The sequence below is a fragment of the Pelodiscus sinensis genome, chromosome 1 (assembly GCF_049634645.1).
Source record: "Pelodiscus sinensis isolate JC-2024 chromosome 1, ASM4963464v1, whole genome shotgun sequence".
In the NCBI taxonomy this organism is placed as follows: Eukaryota; Metazoa; Chordata; order Testudines; family Trionychidae; genus Pelodiscus; species Pelodiscus sinensis.
The window spans coordinates 123,744,671-123,772,093 of record NC_134711.1 but is presented as its reverse complement, the minus strand read 5'-3'; the positions used below and the strand labels follow the sequence as shown (position 1 = coordinate 123,772,093).

The following is a 27,423-nucleotide window of genomic DNA, read 5'->3' as shown; positions in this document are numbered from 1 at the left end:
TGGCACCCTGCCCCTTCTCCCCTGCCCCCACTGGCACCCTGTTCCCTGTCCCAGAATCCACTAGCACCCCTCCACAGTACTGTGTCCCCTGCTCCCAACTGACTTTTCTATGGGTCAGTGACCCCTGACTCAAGGCAGGTTCCCTGCCATTCTCATAAATAAAGACAATGCAGAAACTTTTTGTGTTTAACATAGTATTTTATTTAAAAATTAAGCCTGGCCAACAAACCCCCAATAGGGGCCAAGCCCCCATCTGGCCACAACCACTCCTGCATTCCCCCTTCCCCAGAATCCAGACTTCCTCCAGAGCTTGCACCTCTCACCCCTTCCCACACCCAAATCCCTCATTCCCATGCCAGAGACTACACATCCTGTCTCAACACAGTAAGGGTCCAGCTAGACTGCAGGAGTTTTTCAGGATTCTGGAGATATCCCAGAAAAACTCTTCTGTATCCAGGGTTGCGTTTGTTGTTCTGCTTTTTTAGTGGAAGAGTAAACAGGCTCTTTTGGTCACCCCTATATTCCTCTTTCCACAAGGAATAAGGGGGCTTCCAAAAGAAGGGGTTTTTTTCCCTGACATTTGGTCCAGTCTAGACAGGCCAAATGTTGGAAAAACCTCTTCCTACAACAGAATTTTTTTTTAAAGCAGCACTATAAGGATTGAGGATAGCAAGTGATGGAGAGGAGGAGAATAGAGAGGGCAGAGCTTCAAGAAAGGGGCGGGGCTTCAAAGAAGGGGCAGGGCAGTAGATCTTGGCTTGGTCGGTCATTTAAAAAGTGATCTTGGGTGTAAAAAGGTTGGAGACTACGGATCTAGATGATATGCACAGTATGGATAGTGCAGTGTGTATCTAGATATTCTATTGCAAGTGATGATAAATCTATTAACTAGATTAATCAAGTGGTGCTTTTCTTTAAGAAAGCAAAAACAGTTCAGCTCAGTTTAAATAACAACATGAGTAGTAGATAAAAGCCATGTTTAGAATCAGTCCTGTCACTTACATGCCACTAAAAGTTATGGTTATGCCTACGATACTAGAGATTAACCAGATACTAGCTGCTATCCGTTGAGAATTTGAACTCATCTCATAAGTGAATACCTAGTATGTCAACCTGCATTGTATAAATAAAAAGCTTATTAGATTACTTTTTTCATTTCTTCACACTACCTCTTTTTTAAATTAAGGTTGACTAAATAGTTTTTGTGCATAAGCTAACAAATACTGTAAACAAGTTACATTTTAATAAATGTATTTAATTAGTGGACAACAAAGTAGAACAGTACACATTCAGAGCACTATTGTAATGGATAGTAGACAAGTGCCTCTTAAGTAAATAAAGAGTCTGGTGGGTGAGGCCTTCTCTTTTATTGAACCAACTTCTGTTCGCAAAAGAGACATATATGAGCTTATAGTATTCTTTCCACACTTGAAGATCTTTCTGTAAGCTTGAAAAAGTTGGTCCAATAAACAATATTACCTTCTACCTTGTCTCTAAAATCCTCAGTAAGTAGACATCCATTTAAAAAATAAATGGAAGTACAAAAACATGAGAATTAATTTCTACAATAGCATTAATAAAACTAGATGCATCATTTTAATAAAAATCAAAGTTTATGGCTTATTACCTCTGGTTCCTTCATCTTATTCAAAACAGGATTTCAAATCAAGTTACTTTTTGATGAATTAAATGTATCATTTATCATGTTCTAGGTATCGCTCTTTCAACCATGTTTCTCTGAGCTAATTGCAAGTCAGTTCTCTTTATAAGATATCTGAAATATGCATATTTTACTGGCAGTATAATACAGGTTGGAACAAAATCTCACCAACAGCCATGATAGGCTGTACAGCAACTCTGGTTTTAATGCACATACACTGGATTGTAAAAGATCCCATCAATACAATTATGCACATTTTTCACAATTCAAGTATACGGCCTGACAGGCAAGAAAGGCTGTTCTACAAGTTAGTTTTCTGTGGAGTTTACAGACCTGAAGAGTCTTCAGTGCTACCTGTTTAAAAAGCAAAATTTAAAATTGATTTAAAAAACACTTCAGAGCAATCCTAAGTTTCAATGTGTGGGAAAGTTGTTGATTTGTCTTGTTTTAGTTTTCCCATAAGCAACACAAGTTAAATGGATGAGGTGCTCAGATACTATTGTGATAGGGACCATAAAAGTATAAGAGTTTCATATATTTTTATTGAAGTAATTTTAACATATCACTGCTTTGTTAAAACAACCTCGAAACTTATGTGCTCACAGAAGCCTCAGGAAAATTAATGTAAAAGTTAAAACCTAATCCAGCCACCAGTACCTGACTGATGCTCAATAAAGTAATATTAATTTGACACTTTAAAATTTCATTTCAATAAATCAAATGAGAAATTTGTTTGCTCCTTGGCAACAAAATTTGGAGGAAAGACAAGTTTACAGGACACTTCACCTTCTTGCCCCTCCCCCCCCAATAAAATTGTAAAATCCAAGATTTCTCTTTAATTTAAGCGCATACAGTAATCACTGACTTCAGTGGAAGCGGTTAAAACCTTGATGAGCTGAGCATTTGCAGCAGTTCTCTATTGCACATAATTACATAGTGGCCTGCTTTAACTCTGCAGCAATGAAAAAAACATCCTAGTAATTGCAGCTCAAAAAAATGAAAGCATGTCCTGTCCTGTGGTCAAACTTGACACTACCATGCCAGTGTACAGTAAGTATTGCAATGGACAGCAGCTTGTATGCTGTTGGCAATTTTTATTTTTCTCCTCAGCTCCCTCACTGTTAATAGTAAAAGGTGCCAGATGACATAAGTGAATGGAGTATAGGTCAGGTATTTGTACTACATAAAACATACAGATGATCCATGTTCCAAGAAGCTTACAGTTTAAGTTCAGATCCTGTAAGCAGCTTTCTGCTGAATCTTCTGGGCATATGAAGTTTAATTCAGGCAATGGTGCAGGTGCATGCCCACCCACAGCTTGGAACAGGAACCAGGAATGAGAAAAGACAAAAAGCAGGGGCGGAGGGGATAAAATATGCAATCAAGTTGTCTGAATGATGACAGACATGCTACTATTCTTTGAGGTTCTTCAAAATAATTTCAACTTTTTTACTTAAAGTATGTCTTTATAGGTGTGAGGGATAGGAGGAGTGCTGGCCAGCACTCAGTGACTAAAAGGTTAAAGTCAGGTAGGTAGGGGGTGTTGGCAGAGAGCCCAAAGAACCAATGAGATAATGCTGACATTTGAATTGTAAAGATTACCTGCTTGCTGTTTCTCTGATTTGTTTTGTAAGCCAGGAGTTAGGAGAAACATGATTTAAATCCAGGCAGGACTAACATGCCTTCAAGGAATTCTGGGCATGAAAATGGACTGGACCATGAAGGGATCATGAGTAAATGGGGGGAAAATGTATATTTAGTCACAATGAGGTTATTTTCTTTGTTTTGTTACGCTTCTTTGTACGAAATCCACATGCCTTCCCTTCCCCGTATCTAAGCTGCATCCTAAAGAAACTACATGTATGTTTTTAATCTGTTCTTTTCTCAGTTGCTCTAACACCTAGCAACCAAGTATGGTTTATCAAGTATATCTTTTTGTTTTGTTAATAAAAATCACCTTTTTTTAACATGATGATTTGATTGTGTCCTGAAAAGTAACAGGAGGGCTGTGTGTGTGTATGCACCTGCCTAGACAGAGATCAGCTAGCAGAGATTGCAGTTTGTTTTCTGGTTTTTTTTTCCCCAAGCTCTCTTGTGGTAAGAGCTTGAGGTACCCCTCAGGAAGAAGTTCAAATGTTTCTTCCTGGTTTTCAGGGTTTTAATTCACTTGGTGGTGGTAGCCTCTCTCCAAGGGCCAATGATTCCATGACCTTGAGGAGTTTTTGTAAGCAGAAGCCTATAAATGCAAGGTAATTTTAAGGTGTCATGCGGGCCCCCATCTTCTGCACCCAAGAGTGCCAGAGTCGGGAACAGTCCTGACAATAGGCTGTGCTTGTTTCACTTTTACTGTTTAAACAGTCTTTTCTAATTTTTTGTTTAGGTATACTTAACACTGCCCTTTTCTGATGGTGAGGAAATTCTGACCTGTAAGCTAACAGCTTTTAGCTCACTGCCTACTCCCAGTTTCTCCCTGCTCTTGACTGGACTAGTGATAGAATAGTTCACTTTGGGGGAGAAAAAAATCATTGACAGGAGTAGGCTACTATGGTGGATGAAGGTAAGCTCTTAATGCCATTATATGTTATTTTTGGCAGGAAACAGGCTTGTTAGTCAATACCAGGTAGAGAAAGTTACTGAAACTCTGGAGTAACAACAGCCCAGTTTTCCGCTTCCCCTTCCAGAGGTCCTGCACAGATGTTCTTCACTTGGGTTTCAAACTTCTCCACAATGCCCAGGTCACCAGCACAGGTATCTACTAATGAGAAGAAAAAAAATATTGGTCCTAAGTCACTCATACACAGATTTGATGTAAAAGACTATGAGAAGCAACAGCCATCTTCCAATTATCTAATAAAATTTTATTTTAACTAGGGGGCAACCACTTACACCCCCACAGAAAAGTAAAGTGACTTTTTTAAACCCATTTCAACCTTGGAAATAATTAGCTCTCAAAACTCTTTACTCATTACTTAAGCATCTTGGACTTAAGATTTTATTCATTAAGGGGTGAGAATACCATTATCTGATTGTTTGCCTTTCTTAGGAAGTCCCATGTCAGTTTCTTCTAACTTCCTCTTTTCACAGTCCACACATGAAGTCCCTGCAAAGCAGAACTTGAATTTAGAAGGAAATGTACAATGCTATATTAAAATCTTTGCATTATTTTTAAAACATTATTTCAAGCATCACTTGCTGAACATCATTTCAAGTACTGGTCCAACTGAAAGCTTTTATAGGTGGGTCTTGTGACCAAAGTTCCTGACTTCTGTTGTGCAATGGGTGACCCTGTAGTCCTTTAACTCGTGGACATTATACCCATGTTGTTATGCTCCAGACAAGACTTTTAAAACATCTGTTGCTTTGCAATATATTGCTAGCATGTGGATCTGTTGAGAAGTGATTACCTCCAACTCCCCACTATTTCACCTCTCCTTTAGCAGTTCGATAGGACTCCTTTTTCTGTTGCTGGGCAGGATCTTTTCCATTATACTTTTTATTTGTCCCTTTCTGCGCTTAGGGCCTCCTCATAGGGAGAGAATTTTTGAGAACAAGAGCTTGCAGGAAACAAGGAATTGGACAAGAAACTATAAATGTAATAGGATCAGTTTGGATCCAAGGGGCTCCTGCTCTTGACCCACCTATGCAATAGTATGCCATCTCCCCCACTTCATTATGTGGCACAAAAGTCTTGAGCTGTTTGGAGCAGAAATTCAGCAGGAGGATCTTGCTTTACATCATTTCCAAGAAAGCTGTTTTGTTGGCTAGTTGGTGTTCTAGGCCAAAATGAAACAGCAACTGACTCCAGCAGGAAATGATGGGAACAGAAATTCAGCACCATCTGTCTTTGGGATGCAACAAGCCATAGGTCCTTGACTATTTCTCTTCTCCTTGGGGGGTGAAACGTGGTCTAGAAGAGGCTGATATATCAAATGAGCAGGAAAAAATCCAAAAGAGTGATTGTCCCCCTCAGCCTGCCATAGCAATCAGGAGTTTTGCTCCAGTTTTTCCAGAAAGAGCATTAGCTAATTCTAGTTGTGGCAAGTCTGAACTCCAGTCCTCTCTCCCTGAGAATAGTTCTGACACAGGAACCACAGCTTAAAGAAAAAACTAAATACTAGGGACGTTAACATGTACATAGGCTTATTAGATAACCTAGATGGTTACACGCACCTCCACCTCCCCCACTGCCTCTGGTGCAGAGATAGCAGCGAGGGGAGGGAAAGAGGCAGGGAGCGGGTGTGCATGGAGAGCCAGCTCCCACAAAGCCACCTATGCTTCCCTGAGTGTAAATAAATAACCACTGAAAATTTCAGCAGTTACATATTTACAAAAATAAAGATATTTTAACATCCCGACTAAATACATCAGCACAACCCTGAGGGTTCTGTGCAATGATTCTGCTCCCCCAGACACTCCTTGCACTGTGTTCCAGTCAGCACTATATCTAGGCCATAGTATGGACATGCTGATGCCACTTAACTCTCTCTTCCTCTTGCTCTTGCAAGAGTGGCCTATTTCAGGTTTTCTGTTTTACCACTGGTTTCTAATGTTATACAAGATATGGCAGCAAGATCTTGTCGATACTTCTAACCTTTCTGTACAAATTGGCCTCCATCAGGTGTCCCCCAGTGGTCTGTGGTGACCACTCTGACCAGAACTTTCAATTCTGCTGTTCTCCAGCTGAACAGGAAAAGTCCCAGGAAAATCTGAATTTCATTTCCTATGTGGCCAGCATTGTGAGCAGACCTCAGAGTAGGCAGCACCCTGACCACAAGTTCCCAGGGTGACAGATGAGAACCAGCATGAAGCATGTAGGAAATCCTAGACCTCACTACTGTGTGGGGAGGAATCTGTTCTTGCAGAACTATGAACCAGCAAAAGGAACACAGGTATCTATGCAAAGACTGGAAAGGACATTGAGGAGTAAGGATATTCCATGGACGCCCAGGAGTGCCACATAAAAATAAAGGAGGCAGTCGTACCAGAAGACAAAGGCGGCAAACAATTTGGATCGTTGCCACAAAGATGCTGCTTCTATGAGCAGCTGCATGCAATCCTGGGGATGGAAGGGGAGGAGCACACATCTAGTTTCCCTAGCCAATCTGTATATTCCTCCCAAGACATTCCCCCAGTAGCAGCATGGAGGACAGTGTGGAAGAGGAAAAGTGTTCAGCAGACAAGTGGTGTATCTGATGTCACCAGCAGCCCTTTTCATAACTTTGGAGACAATCACCTCCTCCCAGAACCTCTCACAGCCAGACATTGATCCCAGGGAGGACATTTTTGGTGAATTCACATTTTTCATCATACTACAAGTGGGTTAAGGCAAGTTGGTGTGAGCTGTGCCTATGCAGCATGGGGTCCCTGGAACAACTTGTTGTTTACGTATCTGGAGACTGAGTGGGAATCCTCTCTGCACATCTCCATAAAGCTCTGAGGAACTCTTTCATCCTTCCCACAAGGATTCTTTTTATGCTAACAGATTAGGTTTTACGCTTTACAATGCATTTCCTGAAAAGTCTGCTTTTTACCTTGTTACAGTGAGAACAGCAGTGAGCATACTGAACAATACCTTGGATCCCCCAGCTGTCTGGCTAGCACAAATTCACAAGTGAAAGCAGACTAGGACATGTTCAAGGAGCAAATGCAATACAACCACTTGGAAAGGAAGCACGTAAGTGAGTGGAGGAATATGTTGCTGCTGGAGATGAGAGGGGAGCATGAGGACACAAGAACATGCAGGGAGCAGGAACTGAAGAATCAGGAGAAAGTCTCAAAGACCATGGGAAGACGTGGTTAACCCCATGGTGGCCTTCCAGGACAGCTACATGCACAGGTACCCTCTCCAGCCCTTCTGGAACCACATCCCCTCCTCACAAAGAGCTATAGCTTCCTCTTCCAGGGGCACCAGAATGACAGAGGAGTCATCAAGGGCAGCCTTCATACTCAACCCCCATGCATGACTCTCAAATCTGGCCATTCAGAAAATGCTCTTTCAAAGCCTCTGACTTGCAGTGCCCTGCACTGTGCTCTCCTTATTGTCTTGGTGTCCGGCTGCTCATAAGCACTGGCTAGCTGCTGTATTTCAAAACACCACCTCCTGCCATATAACTTTTCCCTTTACTCTCACAAAAAACTATGGAGCATACAATCAACTGCCACTACAGTGGGAATGTTGCGTTCAGAGTGAGGTAACCTACTCAAACTGAAGAACCTTCCCTTTAAACACCTAAAAGTTTATTCTACCACCATTCTGCACGCTCAGCCTGTAGTTAAACTGTTCCTTACTGTGGTCCAGGCTGCCCATGTTCAGCTTCATGAGCCATGGGAACAAGGGACAGGCTAGTTACAAAGGATCACTATTGGCATTTCAGAGCCCCCGATAGTAATTTTTGGGTCTGGGAAAAAAGTTCCTGACCATCCCATGTTGATGTAATAGTCCTTGTGATCAACCAGTGCCTTCAGCACTATGGAGACGTACTCCTGGCAATTTATGTATTCTTTGACAAAGTGATCAGGTACCAAGATGGGGATATGTACTATCACCCCCCATCGCAATGAATCCCATCGCAGCAAAGCCCTCTGCTATCTCCACCACGTTTCCCAAAGTCACTGCCCCCCATAGCAGAAGGGTATTGATTGCCTTGGCTACTTGCATTAGAATAGCCCCCGCTGTAGATTTCCCCACTCCGAATTGATTCCCAATTGACTAGTAGCTGTCAGACATTGCAAATGTCTCCAGGGCTATTACCAGTCATATCTCAACTGTTAGAGTGGGTCCCTTAGGGTATGTCTACACTACCACCCTAGTTCGAACTAGGGTGGTTAATGTAGTCAATCGAAGTTGCAAATGAAGCCCGGGATTTAAATATCCCGGGCTTCATTTGCATCTTGCCGGGCGCCACCATTTTTAAAGCCCCGGTAGATCGGACTCCTCAGGCACAGAGTCCGAACTACCGGGGCTTTAAAAATGGCAGCGCCCGGCAAGATGCAAATGAAGCCCGGGATATTTAAATCCCGGGCTTCATTTGCAACTTCGATTGACTACATTAACCACCCTAGTTCGAACTAAGGTGGTAGTGTAGACATACCCTTTCTGATCAATGATCTGAAACCCAAGTGTCCTAAAAAAGTGGAAACTAAGTCAAATTACAAAAGATGAATATAAACAAGTATGCAGGGGCAAAATTAGAAAGACCAATGCTGCTGTTTTATTTGCACAAAAAACATAAGCAGCAGTTGGACAGCAAACCTAGTGAATGCCAGTGAAAGTGAACTGCAACATGAGGCTAAGATAGGAAAAGAACAAATTAACTGAGATGTCATGTCACAAGGCCTAATGAAATACATCCTAGAATACTCAAGGAGCTGACTGAAGAGATTTCAGCCATTAGTGATTTCTTCTTCAAGTCAGAGAACTGGAAAAAGGCAAATGAAAGTGCCAATCTATAAAAAGTGGGATAAGGATAACGTGAAGAATTACTGGCCAGATTATCTTTAGTACCCAAAAGAATATTGGAGCAAATAATTAAGCAATTTGCAAACATCTAGATCAGCAGTTCCCAACCTTTTCCAGACAGAGATCCATTTTGACAATTCAGGAAGCCTTGGTGACCTAAGGCAATTCAAAAATAGGGGGGAGGAGAGAGGGCAGAGCCGCCTGGGGGGACACTTGGCAACACTTTTGAAATGTAATGGTGACCCATAGGTTGGGAAACTCTGATTGAGATGACAACCTAGAGGTGGGTGCGGATGTGTATATATATTTACACCATTGGCCAGAGTATGTCAAGTATTCCCTCCCCAGGCTCCTTAGAGTAAGGGATTCCTCTGGGTCTGAACCACATGTGGACATTTCCATCATTACAATGGGCGCTAGCACCCAAGGTAGCCCCTGCTCTCTGGACTAAGAGGAGATTTGGAAGAAACAATTTTGGTTTTTACAGGGATATTCATGACAAGTCCATTCCTGCAGTGAGCACCCACCCTTTGAAACTTTAGGATCTGGAGGGATTCCTGCTTTGGACTTACTAGAACTAAACACCATGGCGGCTTAAGGTTGCTGACTTTCTGGATAAGGTTACCAACTGGATGAAATTGCCACAAATGGCATCTGATTGAGAGATTACAACTTTATGACAGCTTGCTTCTGTTCCTGAGTAGAAAGAGGCTCCCACCCTCTTAAAGTCAGGACATCTTTCTCCTCAGAGCATAGAGAGGCTTGTTTCTTGGAAAGCTACCAGTTTACATTAACGAATCATTCTTACCTTCATACAGGCTATTTCCAAAGTGTGAGCAAGATGTGTATTAAGTTTGCTGATGGGATAGGATGGGTGCTTAAGTTATTACGAGGAGAGAATGCGCAATACAGAGCAGGGCTAAGATTTGTTTTCCTATTTTCAGTTTCTCACTGCCTTTTGATGATTTCTGAAAGACAGATTTAGTGACTAATCTGAAAGGAACAGCAGCACGACATCTAGTTATTTTAATGAATTAAACACAGTTTTAGATCCTACACTTGTCCCTAAGTTCGCCTGCCCATGTCTGATTTTATCATTCAAATGTTTTCTGTTTACAGCAGGAAAGATGCACACAGACAATGGGAAATGAGTAATTAGGCAAAGTACTTTTTATATGCCCAAAGTAAACAACCAAGGGCATTTTTCTGCTCCAACTTTATGGTAATTTTAGGTGTTATTTGTAGCAAAACAAATTCTCACAAGTGCAATTTTAAGTCAATGTTGTGTTACTATTAATGTTAACTCCTTTATATTACACATTTAAATGCATTAGTCCTTATTACTGATAAGAAGGGAGTGCACCTATGCATGAGCTGATTCTGAACAGATTTACACAATCCTTGACTAGTCTAGTTAACAGAAGGTATAGGGAATATCAAAGTAAGTGGCAATAGATAGGATTAAGATTGATATTTTCTACCACATCACAGAGCAGTGTTTGTCAAAGTGGTCCACAAAACCACTTTGAGAAAGCTGCTAACTGGCCATGCCAGTGTGTTTATTTACTGGTGCTGGAGCCCCATGGCTCCGGTTCACTGTTTGCAGCCAAGGGGAGCCACAGGAAGCAGCAGCCCAGCCCACACTACTTCCTGCAGCTCCCCTTGGCTGCAAACGGCGAACCAGAGCCAATGAGAACCGCAGGGCTCCGTGGCTGCGACACTAGTAAATAAATACACCCGCACAGCCAGAAACACTCAGTCACAATTTAATACTTGTACTGGTTGGCATTTGCTTGAGCGCAAGAAAACAGCAGTGCTCAATACCTAAATCTGAAACTTGTCAGCCCCAGCTATGATGGAACACTGTCAAAATGGTGGGGTAGTTGGCAAGTTAAGGTGACAGCTTTTAAAGCAAACTAAGGATAGTAGTTTGCTCTTACAGGATTTTTCAAAATGGGGCATTTCTGTCAAAAGATCCCCGTCTTGACAGCATTTTTTTCTTCAAAAAGCGGCTTTTCGAAAAAAAGCCGTGGCCACCATTATGTAAATGAAGCACGGGAAATTCAAATCCCAGCTTCATTTACAATTTCGATATGTCTAATTTACATCCCTTTATCAAAAAAGGGATGCAATTTGGATGTACCCTAAGATAGCACAAAGGTAAATCAGCAATTAGCATCAATTGTTTATCTTTTATGCAAATTAAAAGACAACAGTTATCTACCATAAGCTACGGGAGGGAGGGGAGAGGGAGAAAGGAGGAACTAGAGAAATACACAAATTTCAAAACCAAGCATATTTTCATAACCAAATAACAGCTCTGACATGATTCATGTCATGTTATCTCTTAATTCACTATCTGAATAAAACTTTAAAATATTCTTTACCTAACAGTGTTGTGCTATCCACTAGGTCAGCATCTAGAGAAAGAGAACAGTTCAACTGTGAAACGCTAGTCTGGATATTCTTTGCTTTCTATAAATAAACTAAAAGTAACAAAAGTGATATATTTTATATAATAATCTGCCTACTAAGAATGAACACTTTTATATATAAAACATGCTAAATGCAAGTACCTTACAATACTATCATTATACAATAACCAACATTAGCTTAGCTTTAAAGGCACACAGGAAACTGCTATAATACAGTAAACTTCCGATAATCCGGCACCTTTAGGACCCAGGGGGTGCCGGACTATCAGATATGCCGGACTATCAGAAGGGGGGGTTATGAGGGGTCTGGAGTGGAGTAGGAGGGGATGCCACCCCAGACCCCTCATAGCCCCCCCTTACGATAGTCCGGCTCTGCCCCAGGCGTCCCTGATTCAGCCGCTGCTGAACATTTCAAATAAGATTATTACTGGGAATATATTTCTAAAATGTCACTTTTTTTTCTTTGTCTTCCTTTTCTACTTTTCTATTTTAAGAAAAGACTTATTACTTCAATAAGCTTTCAATAAGATATAAGAGACTTCATTGATTCAGATGGAAAGATTCATTAATTAATATAGTTTGTCTCTGCTAATACCGGACTGTTAGCTACAGTATGTTTTTTAGTTTTGCGCCAGGCTAACTTGTAATGCTGATGCAAGAAGGCTTCACTGCTACCCCTGGAAGATTATTCTGCAGTTTATTCTAAGGATGTTAAATTTAGATCAATCAACTAATTGAATAGTCAATGCAATTTGCATCCACTATTCAGTTAGTTGATAAGGGCACCTCCACCATGCAATGTAGCAGCTGATGGTTCTTGCTACATTTCAAAGGCAGAAACACAGCAGGGAGCCAGCCTGGGACCAGTGGGGGACTTGCTTCCTGCTTTTGAAATGTACAAGGGCCCTGCTCTTGCTACATTTCAAAGGGAGAAGTAATGGCAGTTCCCCACTGTGCCCGTCTCCTCCCCGCACAGAGACTATGCTGGAGGGAACTGGCTTGTAAATTGGCTCCCCCCAGCACAGGCTCCTGTTCAACTCCACCCCTCCTTCCCCCCCCCCCATTGCCTCTCTCTGATAGAAGCAGCAAGGGAGGGGGAGGAGGGAGCGACTAGTTGAGTCGACTATCCGATAATCATATGTTCTATCAGATAGTTGACTAGTTGCTTACATCCCTAGTTTATTCTATCAGTTTTTTCCTAATGCTCAGATTAAGTCTGTTTCGCACTGTTGCTCTTCCCCTCTCCCCTTTATTACTTACCCCACGTCTAAACTACATTTCTCTTTCGAAAGAAGCAAATTGAAAGTGCAAATGAAGCACTGATTTAAATATCCTGCGCTTCATTTGCATAATCACGTCCGAGCGCTTTTTCGAGAAAGCGTTTTTCAAAAGTGAAGCACAGTCTAGATGGGATTCTTTCACACAAAAAAACTTTTTTGAAAGAACCTGTATTCCTGAAGAAATGAGGAATATAGGTTCTTTTGAAAAACGGTCGTTTTTTCCCCTGAAAGAACCCCGTCTAGTCTGCACTTCACTTTCAAAAAACCCTCTCGAAAAAGCGCTCGGACGCGACTATGAAAATGAAGCACAGGATATTTAAATGGGTGCTTCATTTGCACTTTCAATTTGCCTCATTTACATTCCTCTTTTGAAAGAGGAATGTAGTCTAGACATAGTCTTAGTCATACACTATCGGAATCTTTCGTGTACACCAACACACTTGTATTTCATGTTCCAACTTTATGCTTAGTGAAGCTATACATATTTGATGGTTAGCTCTCCTCATGAATCGATTCATATACCCTTTTAACCACTTTTGTTAGATCTGAACTCTATTAATGCTTACAATTGAGTATTTTATCTGGAGAACTGCTCTTAAGAAAGTGAAGTTTCAGAATACACAAATAACTTAATGATAAAAAATCCTTAAAGAACACTATAACTAGCAAATACAATAAGCAAGCAGAAAAATCAAAGCTAATGGTAAATTTACAAGGAATCCAAACATCTGAAAGTACAAAAATTTAGTTATAATTTTGTCATGATATGCTCCTACTCCACATGTCAATCAGAAGCAGAGATTTTCATGCCTGCAGTTGTAACTATACCTATTAGATTAACATCTCAAATCAAGTGTCACTTGTACAAAGAAGGTATCAGTAGTGTGCACACACAAATTCATTGTAACAAAAAAACAAACACACACAAAATACCTGGACTCCTCTGCTTACAGATTTGAGCAGTTAGATCTTGGATGTACTCTGGAAAATATTCAAAGCAATTGCCATAGGATACTACTTTTATTCCATGCAGAAGCATATCTGCCTGGAGTTTAAAAAAATGGTCTTCATTTTCTTTAAGCACCAACATATAATGTTCTAAATCTACTTTATTCTTTACAGTATATAGAAAGAGAGCCTGGAATATCTGATCACGAAGTGTCTCTCCACAGCCCACAAACAAGAAGGATTTGGTCCGGTACAAGTTCTGAAGAATCTCCTATTAAGAATGTTAAGATGACAAAAAAAAAGTTAACCATCTGGCCAAAGACACACAGGTCAAAGTTAAAAAAAAAAATCAAATCTCTCACATAACAGAAGAAATGGAATTAGGAAGACTAAACAGGGGGTAAGGATTTGTTTTACACAAACAAACACTTCATAATTATTTTGCAATTCCAAGAAGTTTTATCTATACTATGATCCCACAAGGAATTATGTAATAGAAATCAATGGGATTACTAGTAATATGATGGTAAGTACATTTGCAGATCTTTGGATGATCATGGCCTTAAGTTGTAACCATATTTTGAGAAACAAAAGCAATAATTATGAGATAAGATACTATCCTAAACTACATCTGCAAAAAGTGTGAATATTCTGAAAAGATTGATTTTCCTTACTATTCCAAATATGACATGAGCATTAAAAAGTCCAGTTATTCAAAGTTGGAAAGTAAAGATCCAGACTTGATTAAAACATAAGGTTCCAAAAATTACATAGGAAGAATCTTTATATTACTCCCGGGGGAATTTTGCATCACTGTTCATGCACAGAAATCATGTCCCCTGCAGATTTCCTGCAGAAAAATGACTGACAGGAAAGCAAAGGGAAGCTGGAAAAGCAGTCATGCACCCTCCCTACCAGCGTACGTACATCGTTTCAAGAACCCAGAGCTGCTGGCAGAGTGACACCCCAACCAGTGATTCCTACCCTGAACTGGGCTGGAATCAGGAGAGGACTTCTTCTTACCCTGCACGGAGGGATTGAGCTTGTGTGTGACCCACCCCCAAAAGCCTCCCCCAGCTGGATGTTTAGCATCCTCCCATGCTTCCTGCCCTCGTCATTCTTCAGCTGTGGGGGGGAAGGATCACTGTATGGGGAGCTGCTCCCCCCATCCACCCAATTCCTGGGCATTCTGACCTCCCCTACCCAAATATACCTGCTATGCCTTATCCAGTACAACCCCCACTCTGATGAACTGCACTTCCCTGCAGCATCCTTAGCCAACACATCCAGACTCTCATGCCATATCCCAAAACCTGCACCTTCGTCCAGAGCCCTTACCCCCCACACACAACCCCCAACCATGTGTCCCAGCCCTGACTCCCCTACACAATTAACCCCTCAGTCCACCCGGCAACACACTATCCATGTGCAGAATGATTTTTGGGATGTTCACCAATATGGATGTTCTGTGTCACACATCACCTCCATACTGGTGCACAAACCTTTATGCCGCACATGGACATAAAGAGAGAATATTGGTCAGGACCTTGGTTATGTCTCATCCAAAAGACAGCACAAGGGGGTATTGTTTTCTAATACCATACTGAAGGATTGGCTTGATGGCTTGGAAAGAACAGCCTTCTGACCACCAATATTTCAGGCAGCCTTGTGGGGGTTTCTTTGAATGCTTCCAACTCAGAAACACAGTTATTTTTAATCTAGAAGATCGAATGCAAATACATCCCAAGGCAACATGCCTGCAGACTCTATAGGAAAACTCAGTTTGGCAATACATAGAATGTTCTTGGCTTTAAAGTCACACATACCATTACTTCAGGGTCTTGAGTAACATCTTTAAATCCTGAAAGATCCAACACCATTCCACAGGGATCTGTATACAAGCCATGAATATGAAGAACTCCGTACTTTATATGACCTCTTGCCCACTGAAGAACCTAAAGCAAATTATGCATGTAGTATTTACTTTTGAATATACTACAGGTTGAACCTCCCAAATCCGGGATTCTCTTGTCCGGCAATGCCATAGACGTTGCTGGACCAAAAAGCCCCGAAGCCAGTTGACAATGCAGGGACTGGGGAGCCCTGGCTGGGCCAAGTGACAGCTGAGGAGCCCCTGCCTTGGCTGAGAAACCCCTGGCATTAAAGCCAAGCAGCGGCCTGGAAGCTCCTGACCCGGCTGGGGAATCTGTGGCATCAGCAGGGCCAGGCAGTGGTGGGGGAGTCCCAGCCAGGGAACCCTTGACTACAGTGGAGCTGTCAGCAACCGGTTGGCCCTGGCCAGGAACTCTGGGAAATTCTTAGTAGCAGCAGGGCCTGCCTCTGCCAGGGAACCCCCCACCTGAAGCAGGGCTGGCGGAAGTGGGTGTTCCTGACCAGGGAACACACAGATTCCCCAGTGGTGTGGCAGGGCAGCCCCAGCTGAGGGGCGGGGTGACTGGGCAGCCCCTGCCAGGAACTCTGGGGAACAATCTGCGGCAGCCATTCGGCAGCAGCCAAACAGTCCCCACAGGGAACCCTGAAGCAGTGGGAGGGCAGCAGGGTGAGAAGCCCTACTGGTCCAGCGATAGAGCAGGGATCCCCAAGAACAGGAACCCCGGGGCAGCCAGTAGGTGAGCACTGACCTCCCCTGATCCAGCAAATTCCCTTGTCCGGGACAGTTCAGGTTCCAAGGGTGCCAGACCAGGGAGGTCCAACCTTAACTTAAAAAGGTGGAACTGTATATTTTTGTACCAGTGGCCTTTGTGTACCATGTTTACAATATTAGCCACCACTTGTATAAATTACAGAAAACACGTTAATCTACATATTAGGCACTTGTGTTTCAAAATGTTAGTATTCTCATAATTTTACAGTATACATTATAAGCAATAACTTTTTAAAGGCTTTTTGCTCTTTTGATCAAAAGAAATTTATTTTAATTGACCAAGAGTGTTCTAGCTTTTATAAAAAAACATAACACAATGAAAGTAAAGCAGATAGAAAAAATGTCACATCTGTCGACATCTTTGAGTCTTCCTTTCCTGTGTATGAGTGATGAGTTAATCACCTCACTATATTGTTACATTTGTGATTGTTACAACTACTTTATCCACTTCAACTATTGCTGTAGATAGGACATCCACTATTGGGATTTTCTAGTAAATTGTATCATGTTATTCAAAACAGACAATGAAAATAGCCTTCTGTCCATGTCTATTACTTAACTTCACTGAAAAGCTTTACAGGAAATTATAAGTTAGGAATGTAAGCGAGTAGTCTATTACCTAATAAGCCTAAACTTATCAAGTAGTCAAGTCAACTACCTTATTCCCTGCCACTTGCTGTTTCTGTATCACAGGCAGCAAGGGCAGGGGAGGAGAGGTGAACAGGAGCCGGTGCTGGGAGAAGCCAGCTTAAAAGCTAGTCTCCTCCAGCACTGTCTCCATAATGCTGCCTCTATCAGAGGCAGCAGTGCGGGGTGGTGGGGAAGCCCAGGTTCACCACAAGCAGAGGCTGTTGCGCATCCTGCAGAACAGCCCTTGGCTGTGAACCAAGTCTGCTGCCAGCGCAGCCCCAGTTCACAGCAGCCAGGGCTAGCCACAAACAGAGGCTGCTCCAACAGCAGCTCCTCTCCGTGGAGGGGGGTTCCCAGCCCCATGCTGGGACCCATTGTGGACAGGGGCTGCTGTATCCAGCTTGTGCTGGGACCAAGCAAGCCCAGCTCGTGCTAGTCCAGGACTACTGTGGCTCTGCATTTTAAATGTAGTAAAAGCCACCCGGCAGTCCTGGCATGCGCCAGTCCAAGACCTACTGCTGCTGCAGCTCTGCAGTTTAAATGTAGTAGGAGCCGGGCTGCCTGCATGCCCGGCTCATATTATATTTAAACTACAAAGCCACAGTAGGGGTAGCTCCTGGACCACCGGCACAAGTTGGAATAGAGCCCTTCCCTTTTTGAGTAATTGTGTAGTTGATATAAATTGTCTCAACTACATGATTAGTCAATTACCCATCTCTTAACATCCTTATAAGTCAAGATTTTCAATCAGTAACTAGTAAAAAAACCCACAAAAATATAAAACAACTCCTTTCCCTTGTAAGAAGTCCTGACATTTCTTTGCTTTATCATACCTTATCCTTAGCTTTCAAGTCTAAAGACTCCATGGGTTTACCCTGTTGTTGACCAAAAATCTCTAGTAAATTGTCATAGTTTGTTGTAAGGACCATAGTGCCTCTCTCCATTAGCCTAAGGATTGACTGCAGAACAACAGGATTCTGAATGTGTTGTTCCAAGTTATCAAACACCTCCATTAAGCAATCCTGGAAAAAGTTGGGCTTGGTATCACCTGTTCGCTGAAAAAAAAAAAAAAAAAGAAAGAAACATGTTGTGTGGTTAAAGTTAACATCAATTGTCCTTAACCATTGGTCCCATACTTTTCTTTACAAAGTATTTACTAAAATTATTGTATTTAGACAGCTTCTACACCATATAAAATGTCATCTCTGATGTTTCAAGCCATAAGTTTGAATAGCTTCACACATCCCTGTACATAGGCCTGAGGGGGGAAATCTCTTCTGTAGTTTGCCACATTTACACCTTCCTCTGTCACTTCCAAACTGAAATATTAAACTGTGCTCCACTCAAGCTTTTAGTTAATGCCCATGATGTCTTGATGTTCATGTTTAGAAGCTGTATATAGTTAATGTCCTAGCTTCAATGGAAATCACAAGTGCTGTCACTGCTTGAGGTCAAAAGTTACCGTTCCCTGAATTTAAAATCTGAGGTGTGCTTGCAGAGCCCTTGTTCCAGGAAATCACTTTTGCTGCTCAACCAAACCAGAATTCGTTAACCCTTAGGGAGAGCTGCAAAGCCCATCTGTATAGGCAGGATTTCCCCTGAGAAGATGCGAGTATTATTCTTACTATCTCTCTCTATAGGTTTGCAACCCTCCCTCTGTATTTCAGAGTCCTGAGTGTTCTCTGCACATATCAGTGCATCATTTTGCTGAAAAACTTCAGGCTGTTTTTAATAGATCTTCCAAAGAAATCTCCTCAATCACAAAATCAGTGGCAAAGACATCTCCTCAATCACAAAATCAGTGGAAAAAATGCCTATTGGACATGTGTGGACTCCCCATATTTGAAATAAATGGAGCTGACACAATAGTAGTCTTGTAAGACATAAGGCTATCAATAGTGTCATGAACAGTCAACACTTCTGTGCAATCTCTAGTTTAGGTCAGCAAAGCTATAAATTCCTATATGAGTTCAAAACACCACTGACCTAGCAGAACACAAGCAGATGTCTTGACAATACAATCTGCTTCCAGTTTCCAGAGAAGTTTGAAATAAAACATTCAAATTCATGCAAGTAAAATAATATTTATACGGCAGTAATTCCTACACTCTTTATTCCCCCAAAGGGCTCACAATCTATGAATACTACTACTATCATAATATATACACACTCACTGGTGACATCTTTCTTATAAGATCATGTGCAACTACAAGCAAATCTCGGTCTCTGATCACTTTTTTGCGGAATTCAGCAACATCTCCTGGATGAAGCACCTCCAGCTGTTCAGCTGCTTCAATGACAGCTTCAATACAGCTCCTCCATGAGCACAGTGCTGGTATTCCTGGTGCTACAGCAGCACTTATTCCGGTTCCAATTACCAAAAGAAGGTCCCCAGGTTGCTTCCTTATTAGACTTTTTAAAATCTTCCTAAAATAAAAACAGAAGATCTACTTTTTTACACACTGTATGTTATCTTGTCAAAGTATCTTAGGACTTTGACAGAAGAGTAATTTAGTGTGTCCATGTGAGCTACTAGTGCGGTAAAAAGTGCCAAATGGACAGCCCTAGAGTAGAAATGTTGTTTCACAACATAACGTTAGCACAAGGAGCAAGAGCACAAGGTTTCTCAAAGGGACAGACAGATCAATATATCTCAACCCTGCACAGACCACTTCTAGGATGAGAGAGTAGTATAAGGTTTCATACCCATTCTGTCTTTGGCCTGTGTGCTGTAACTGCAATCAGTGCGACAATTATTGGAAAGGGTAATGATGAGATTTAGGACCAAGAACTGTACTCAAACCAAATTAATTTCACATAATTTACTTTTACTTAACAACCATAAAATGGTAACAGCTTTCGCTCACTAAAATGCTTAGTTGGATTTAAACTGCCAATCTAGAAATGAAACAATCACCAATCCTTTGAATCACCCAGTCAACCCTTCTGCAGTGCTTCATTGTACCCGTAAGGGTATGTCTAGACTATATCCCTTTGTCGCCAGAGGGATGTAAATTAGACATACCAATATTGCAAATGAAGCAGGGATTTAAATTTCCCACACTTCATTTGAATGAAAATGGCCACAGTGTTTTGCCAAGTCAGCAGTTTGTTGGCAAAAAGCAGCTGTCAAGACGGGGATCAGACAAAAAAGAAAGCCTTTGTCGGCTGATCCCTTATGCCTCATAAAATGAGATTTACAGGATCGGCTGACAGAGGCTTTCTTTGTCAGAGGGATGTAGACATACTCTAAAAGCTACTAAATACAGACACACCAGGAACAAAATTCTAGTTCATCCACATCTGTATGTTAATCAAGTGTTGCAACTGACAGTAAATTTATGTACAGATATGGTGTGCAAGATAGTAACATACATGCTCATCTTCCCTTAGAAACCTCTCTGGGCTGTTTTCTGATTAAGGTCAATTAGTTATCTCCTCTAAGAATATGTGAAGCATGAAGCTTTCTAAACACAAGTTCACCTACAATGCTGCCTGCATGAGCTGCCCCTAGATACTAGCTATGCAACAAGCGCAAAGAATTTTCAGCAAGTTTGAGGGGGAGACTTTCTGCAAAACTCAAAAGTAAAACTGGTCTTTGTAAAGAAACGTTTCCGTTAGCCCAACACCATCCCTGATTGCAGAAAGGCAGGTAAGAGATGGACAGAATTAGTGAGGGACAGAAGCCTCATTTTCAGTTATGGTACCTCTACACAAAAGTGTTATTTCGGAATAATTAGCGTTATTTTGAAATAACTTAGTCCGTATCTACACAGCAGGTAGTTCTTTCAAAATGTCAAAATAATGGTGAGCTAGAGGACTTCTTACTCCAATTTCTGTAACCCTCATTGTATAAGGAGTAAGGGAAATCAGAGGAAGAGGGCTCTATTTCGAAATAAGCGCTGTGTAGATGCTCCCTATTTCAAAATAAGCTATTTCGCAATTAGCGTAGCTCAATTTGCGTAGCTTATTTCAAGTTAAGCCCTGCTTTGTAGATGCACCTTTATTTCAAGAAATTAAGGAAATTTCCTTCTGAAATTTCCTTATTTGAAATTGCGTAGCTTCTCATTAATCATGGCTTCAAGCAGGCAAACTTCAAGACCATTTTTTCTGCTAAAACTGTACACAGTCCAGTATATAAAAAGTTACCACAAGCAGACTCTACAAAGGTCTGATTATTTACATAATATGCTAATTTATTACAAATTTAAGGAAAAATTGATATGATTATTTGATAGAAAGATGGAATATATTTCAATAACTTGGGAAGACCTCAAACAATAATTCAACGTTAAATTTGGTCTACAATATTTAACTCTTAAAAACAGCCATTATATCACTGCTGGACATGGGATCTTTCTAGGTCACATTAGCTGAATCTATAAGCAACTCCCTGAGGTACAGCAACTACTAGGCAAGTCGCTAAATAAGATACTGCTTTTATACTCTCCTTTCTGCAACAGCCCACACAAACGGTTTGTTTCCTCCAGGCATACCTGCTACCTATTTTGCAATAACAGCTTAACCAAGTATGAAATATGCTGGCAATGGAAAAAATTACAAAAGTTCACATGCTTTTGAGCACCCCTGTTATTTTTAAAATTTAAAAATATGAAAGGGTTATCGGGTAGTTTTATACAGTAACCTTCTATCTTAATTTTGTTCTTACTCTGTTGTGATAGCCTATACTGCAAATATTTTCATGTTGTCCTTAAAGGGAGACCATCAAGGACAGTAATTAACTCAAGAAATCCTTTTTGTTCATGTCCTTGACTTTTGCACGTTTACAAACTTATTGAGCTTTCTCATACAGATACTTTAAAAAAGTTCCATGTCATTTTGCAGAATAGTGAGGCCCAATCCTCAAAGGGGTCCAAATGGGAGGATCCTTATTCTCCTAGAGTTCCACTAAATCTACAGAACTCAAAGGCAATGTAAGAATCTGCCTATATGAATTATTTTGAGGATTAAAATCTAAATAAGTAGGAAGAAGAAAAAAAGGAGGAAGGGAAGTAAAACAGTATGCTAAAATTTTGGAAGACTAAAGCAGCAAATATGATCTCTACCTTTTCACAAAGGTGCATCTGGAATCTTTAAAGTTCATCTTCACTCCCACCTTAACCTTTGGGTGATCCCCAAGTAACAGACATCCCCTACTTTCTCTTGCCCTCCAGATCTCTCTCACACTAGTTACCATTATATTTACCTCGATTTTTGTTCGCTTCTGATGGTTGTCCTTTCTTCTGACTCCATCTCTGAACCTATTTTTTAAAAAGGGTAGCAACTCTTAATACTTCAGTTTACATAAAAAAATGCCCCATTACTATCAAAATTAAATGTTGTTGTATTTGACAGTTTCTTAGCTTTTTTCAATTTATTAAATTAACAATGTGTGAGAGACTTCTCACAGAAAGTAAAACTAATGTAATGATGAACTCTGATTTCAAGTTGTCAACTGATTTAAGTAGAGCTATGAAAATTTACACCAGCTAACAATCTGCCCTATATCTAGATCCAATAAGACAGAATGCAATTTTTCAAAGTCATATATATATATATATATATATATATATATGCTTCCCTTAACTCCAAATCTGTGTGGCAAGTGGAGAAAAAGCTGTTCATTTAAGTGTGCAACTTTTCTGCTTTCCAAACACTCATACACAACACACACACCCTTCCTCATTTACGGCAACTGTAAAAGAGTCAAATGAAAATATATTTAACTGCTCAAGAATGTTAGATGGGTTTCAAATCTTAAAAAATAATCCCATTAACAAATGCTTACCACCGAATCTGTAAATTGTAAAAAACCAAACATGATACAGAAAAGGAAAATAACAGCTCTTCAGTGTTATTCGCTTTATTTAAGAAGTTCAAATTCAGCTTAAGAAAGCACAAGTCAAAATACCTATTTAGATAGTTACATTTATTTTCTTTAAATAACCCCCACATGCACCATCTTGCCTTCACTTCTCTAAAGATATTTTTACTGTATATGAGTGATAAGCCAGAGATGTCAAAAGAAACAATTATAAAACAAAGGTACATAAGAAACTTGTAATTTAGAAGCATTTTAAAAGATAATCAATACTTTTCAAAAATACCATACATTTATGCTCCTTCAGCAATGGGGGAAATGGGAGCAGTGGCTGAGAGTCACCTGAAGAGAACAGCCTGCAATATTAAGTGATCTGGGGCTTGAGTCTAGTCTGCCTTGGAAGTGCGGCAGGGCTGCTGGCCAGGAGATGCTTAGGTAAGTGCCTTCCAGCTAGAGTCTGCCTCTGGCACCTCTGCCCCTCCTGCATGCCAACTCCCTCCCACAGGTCAGCATCCAAACCCTCTGCACCCTCTTCCCCTAGATTACAACTCCTTCCCATACCCCCTCCTACACCCTTCTGCCAAGTCAGAAGCCTGTCCTGTGCCTGTATCCCCTCCCCAATCTTGCACCCCATTCCCCAGCTTCAGGTCATCATCCAAACCCTCCTACTTTGCACCCCCATTTCCCAGATCAAAATTCCCTTCCAGACTTTGCACCTTCTCCTAGAGCCCCTCCCCAAGGCCAGAATCCTTTCCTGCACTGGCACTTGCTCCCTGACCCTACACCCCACTCCCTGACCCAAACTCCCTCTCAGCTCTCACACCATCTCCTGCACCCCAGTCCCTTACCCCGTTCGCCCTTCTGCACCCAACCTCCATCCTAGCCCCGGTATTTCCGGCACAGAAAAGCGAGGCCCTTCACCATTTCCCAAAAATCTTGGAGTGGTCCCTTACCAAAAATTATTGTCCAACCCTAATCAAGACCTTAACCGGTCCTGCCGCGAGGGCAGGGGACTGGACGTGATGCCCTCTGGGGTCCCTTCCGGTTCTGGCGCGCTAGTCCACGCTCCCCCTTTTTAATCCGCGCATGAAACCCCAGCGCGCTCCCTGCCCAAGGGATCTGCGGCTCCGGCAGAGGATTATTTTTCTGCTCCCCCAAGAAAGCACCGCGGAGGTGCCGATGCAGCCGGCCAGGCACGCGCCAGGGGGGAGCGTTGCTATTTTGATCCGTGACCGTTGACCCCTTTCCCGAGCTCGGGCAGGAGAGCTCCGCGCAGCAGCAGCGAGTCTCCCCCCGCCCTCCTACCACCGGCTTGGGAGTTGCGCGCGGGCAGCAACGGCTCCGGGCAGCGCCTGAGGCGGCCGGTAACGCCCCCGCCCGCGCGCCCACAAACCTGCTGGGCTCCAGCGCCGCTCTCTCTGCGCGCGCGCCGGCCTCGCTCTCGGCTTTACCCCTCCGGCCGGGGGCGGAGCCAGCTGCTCAGCTCTCGCCCCGCGGCCTTCGCCCACCCGGCTGGTGTCTCCCAAACACGCCCCGCCCCCCCCCCGCCGGGAAGCCGCCTCGCGCCAGGGCTCCGCCCCCCCCCCTCCTCCCTAGGGCGATTCGCCCCGTCCCGGCTGCTTTTAAATACCCTGCAGCACCCCCCCCCCTTCGCAGCGCGTTTCTCCCCGCCTTGCGGTGCAGCGCGCGCTAACCGGCCACCCAGTTTGCTGTGCAGCTTCCTCTCGCCCTCAGCGAACCCAGTCGGCGGTGCCTGGGAAAGGGGAAGAGCCGGGACGGGAGTGTGATCCGGGACATGGCACGGGAGGGGGCATGTCAGCCCATGGTCAGGGCAGCGCGTGTGCCTGGGCGTTATACACCCAAGTCTTCAACTGCTAGGACATGAGGTCCTGTCGCAGAGAGCGGCCTTAGGGGAGGCTGATGGGCGCCCTGAGAAGTTTTACATCCCTGTCTTTGACCGCTAGGACCGGGGTCCCTTCGCGGCGGGCAGCCAACAGGCTGACAGACACCCCAAAGTTTGCAGGGAGAGCTTATTACACCCAAGTCTAGCTGCTAGAACCGAGGTCTGTCCCCTGGAAGCGACACGGTCCAAATGCCCAGCTCTGCCCTGTGTCTGCTCCCTATGACCGGCTGGAGTTCTTTTAAATTGTACTTGGTTCTGTTACAGCAACTGAAGGAGTCAGGTTAAAGCTTAAACAGTTACAGGTTTATTAAAGAAGCTTATAAATCCTATGGTTACAATGGCTATTGCTCTATTTCTTAACTGCTAGCAAATATAGATCTTAAAAATGGTTACAAAGAAAATAAAGATAGAAAATAGAAATAATGGTACCAAGTGACAGCTTAATCTTTAAAGAGCTCTAAGTCTATGTGTACGCTTAAGACAAAGGACACATCCAGGTACAATTTTTACCCCCTTCTGTGCCTCTCGACTCCAGCATGTCAGGCCAGGGCTGGTCCCTCAATTCCTAGGAAAGACAAATACGAGATGGGCGTCCCCGTGGAACCTCAGGAGGCCAATCACCTAACCCGACCAGCAGATAGATGGTAGATTGATGCTCAGAGTGTGGGCTGCTGAACCCATCTTTATACCCATAGGGGCCTGTATCCTCTTTCTTATCTAAGATGCCAAATTGTGTTGGTCCGTCTTTGTGACGCCAGTTCTTACAAGGGAGTTTCAACTTAATTTACACTTGCAAGAGAGAGAGTACTGGACATTCTTTACTGGGCGGGAGATTCCTCCCCCCGCGGACAGCTGTGTGTTTGTATCAATATAGGTGCCAGCCAAGGCAGTTCTCGCAGCCTCGAGGTCAACAATTGGAGTATCTCTTTATAGCCATCCAGGGTCACAACAGCCAGCATATCCAGGCCTTCTGTCAAGGCTTCAAAGACTATGCTGATCTTACTGCTCTGTGTGCCCTGTATGCTCCAAGCACCTAAGAGGGGTAAGCAAGATGGATATTACAGGGCGGGGGATTCCTGTCTGGCTACAGAGCTAGGGGACAGGTTGTGATACTGAGAGTGGCCATTTGTGGCAGCTGCAGCACCAAGAGAGTGGCCAGCAGGGCTGGGGTTCCCCTTGCCAGCATATTGGTAAAGAGCCCTCATGCCCCAAAGCGGGAGCCTACCATCACCATGAAGAGTTTGCAGGCTGCGGGGAAGCCGCTGGAGGGTAGGAAGCCTTCAAAGCTTGGCCTCTCCCCAAACAGACTCCAGGCCATAGAGAGGGCGCTGCAGGAGGGGAGCAGCCCCTGAAGACTCACTCCCACCCCTTCAGGCAGCCTGCAGACCAGGGCAGAGGGGGTGGTAGTCTCTGGAGCTGGCTCTCCCTCAGAGAGGCTGCATGGGAAGAGGGAGGTACAGCTGGAGGGGTCTGCTGCTGCTGGAACCTCATCCCCTCCTCCCCCCAACAACCTGCAGGCTGTGGAGGAGGGTAATTGGGGGGGTCCTGCTGGCAGGAGAGTTCTGCCATGGTCCCCTGGGAGGAGTCACTATGGGAGTTGCACCACCTTCACCACTACGGTTGGCCCCAGTAAGCCCTCCCCCACCACCCTGTGTTTAGCCTCTTGCCCTGAGTCCTGCACCTTCCACCTGCCTTGACTTATGCATTCCCTCCCCCTGCAGTGAGCTCCCCCCACACACCTCCCAACCCTCTGCCCTAAGCTCCCTGCCCCTGAACTCTGCCCTAAGCCACCTACCCCCTACCGCTCCAGCAGCCTGAAAATAAGATCATAGAGAAAACCCAATGTCTGTTGGGAAGAGAATGTAGCTAAACCTATTGTCATCTGAAAAAGAAATGTTTGGTTTAATTTGGGGTTGTGCAAAAATTGAGGCCACTTCTCCACTCTGGTCTCAGGTGAATCAGAAGAGTATTTGTACCATATTAATATGCCTGAGTAAACCTCCAGGTCAACAATCTATGTCACCTCACATAGAAGCTGGTGACAATCCACACTGTAATTCACGTTACTATGCCTGGGACCAGAGCGGCAGGGCCTGGTGATTTAGAAGGATCTGGGGCTCTGGGTTGCTATAGGCAGCAGCTCGAGCGCTGAGCCCTTTAAATTGCTGCCAGAATGCCATGTGGTGCAGTCCAGTCTACATTGAGGGATAGCTGGAGGAGGCTGCCTCCTAGCCCTGCCCCTTCCACATGAGCCCATGTCCCTCCTGGGGAATCTGGCGCTAATGTCCCCATGCATATTCTCCAGGGTCCAGTGAATCGGTCGCCAGCCCTGCCTGGAACCCAGTGTCACTGTTCATGAAACTCCATTTGACATTGAATGGTTAGAAAACTGGAACTTTACTATCTCTAAATAATATGCTGAGAGTCTAATAATATTTTGCTAATATAAGAGTTACAGATGCTTTCTAAATATTTTCCTGGACTCAAGATTGTGACCCCTGCCTAGTTTACAGTACTTTCTTTTCTTGTTTTACATTACTTTAAAAAGTAATAAACAGAGGACTACATTATATAGGCACTGTGCATCCTGTGCATAGAGCTAGAAAATTAGCCAAAGACAAA

General features: G+C 43.1%; 1 protein-coding gene across 3 annotated transcripts; it reads right to left on the bottom strand.

Moving 5' to 3' along the window:
• Nucleotides 1-1,234: 1,234 nt before the first annotated feature.
• On the bottom strand, nucleotides 1,235-24,439 carry FAM118A (family with sequence similarity 118 member A). 3 transcript variants are annotated; one of them, XM_006127750.4, is made up of 9 exons: nucleotides 24,292-24,439; nucleotides 22,284-22,338; nucleotides 19,252-19,504; nucleotides 17,911-18,132; nucleotides 15,609-15,737; nucleotides 13,768-14,053; nucleotides 11,507-11,539; nucleotides 4,677-4,760; nucleotides 1,235-4,415 (listed from the first exon to the last, which is right to left on the bottom strand). In XM_006127750.4, exons 2-9 carry the CDS (start codon nucleotides 22,328-22,330, stop codon nucleotides 4,291-4,293), a joined length of 1,179 nt encoding a protein of 392 aa, XP_006127812.1. In that variant the 5' UTR covers nucleotides 22,331-22,338; nucleotides 24,292-24,439; the 3' UTR covers nucleotides 1,235-4,290. The 3 variants fall into 3 exon arrangements, with proteins under 3 accessions (XP_006127812.1, XP_006127814.1, XP_006127813.1); XM_006127752.4 differs by having other exon boundaries at nucleotides 1,235-4,412; XM_006127751.4 differs by lacking the exon at nucleotides 24,292-24,439 and adding an exon at nucleotides 23,852-24,285.
• Between the last annotated feature and the right edge of the window lie 2,984 nt (nucleotides 24,440-27,423).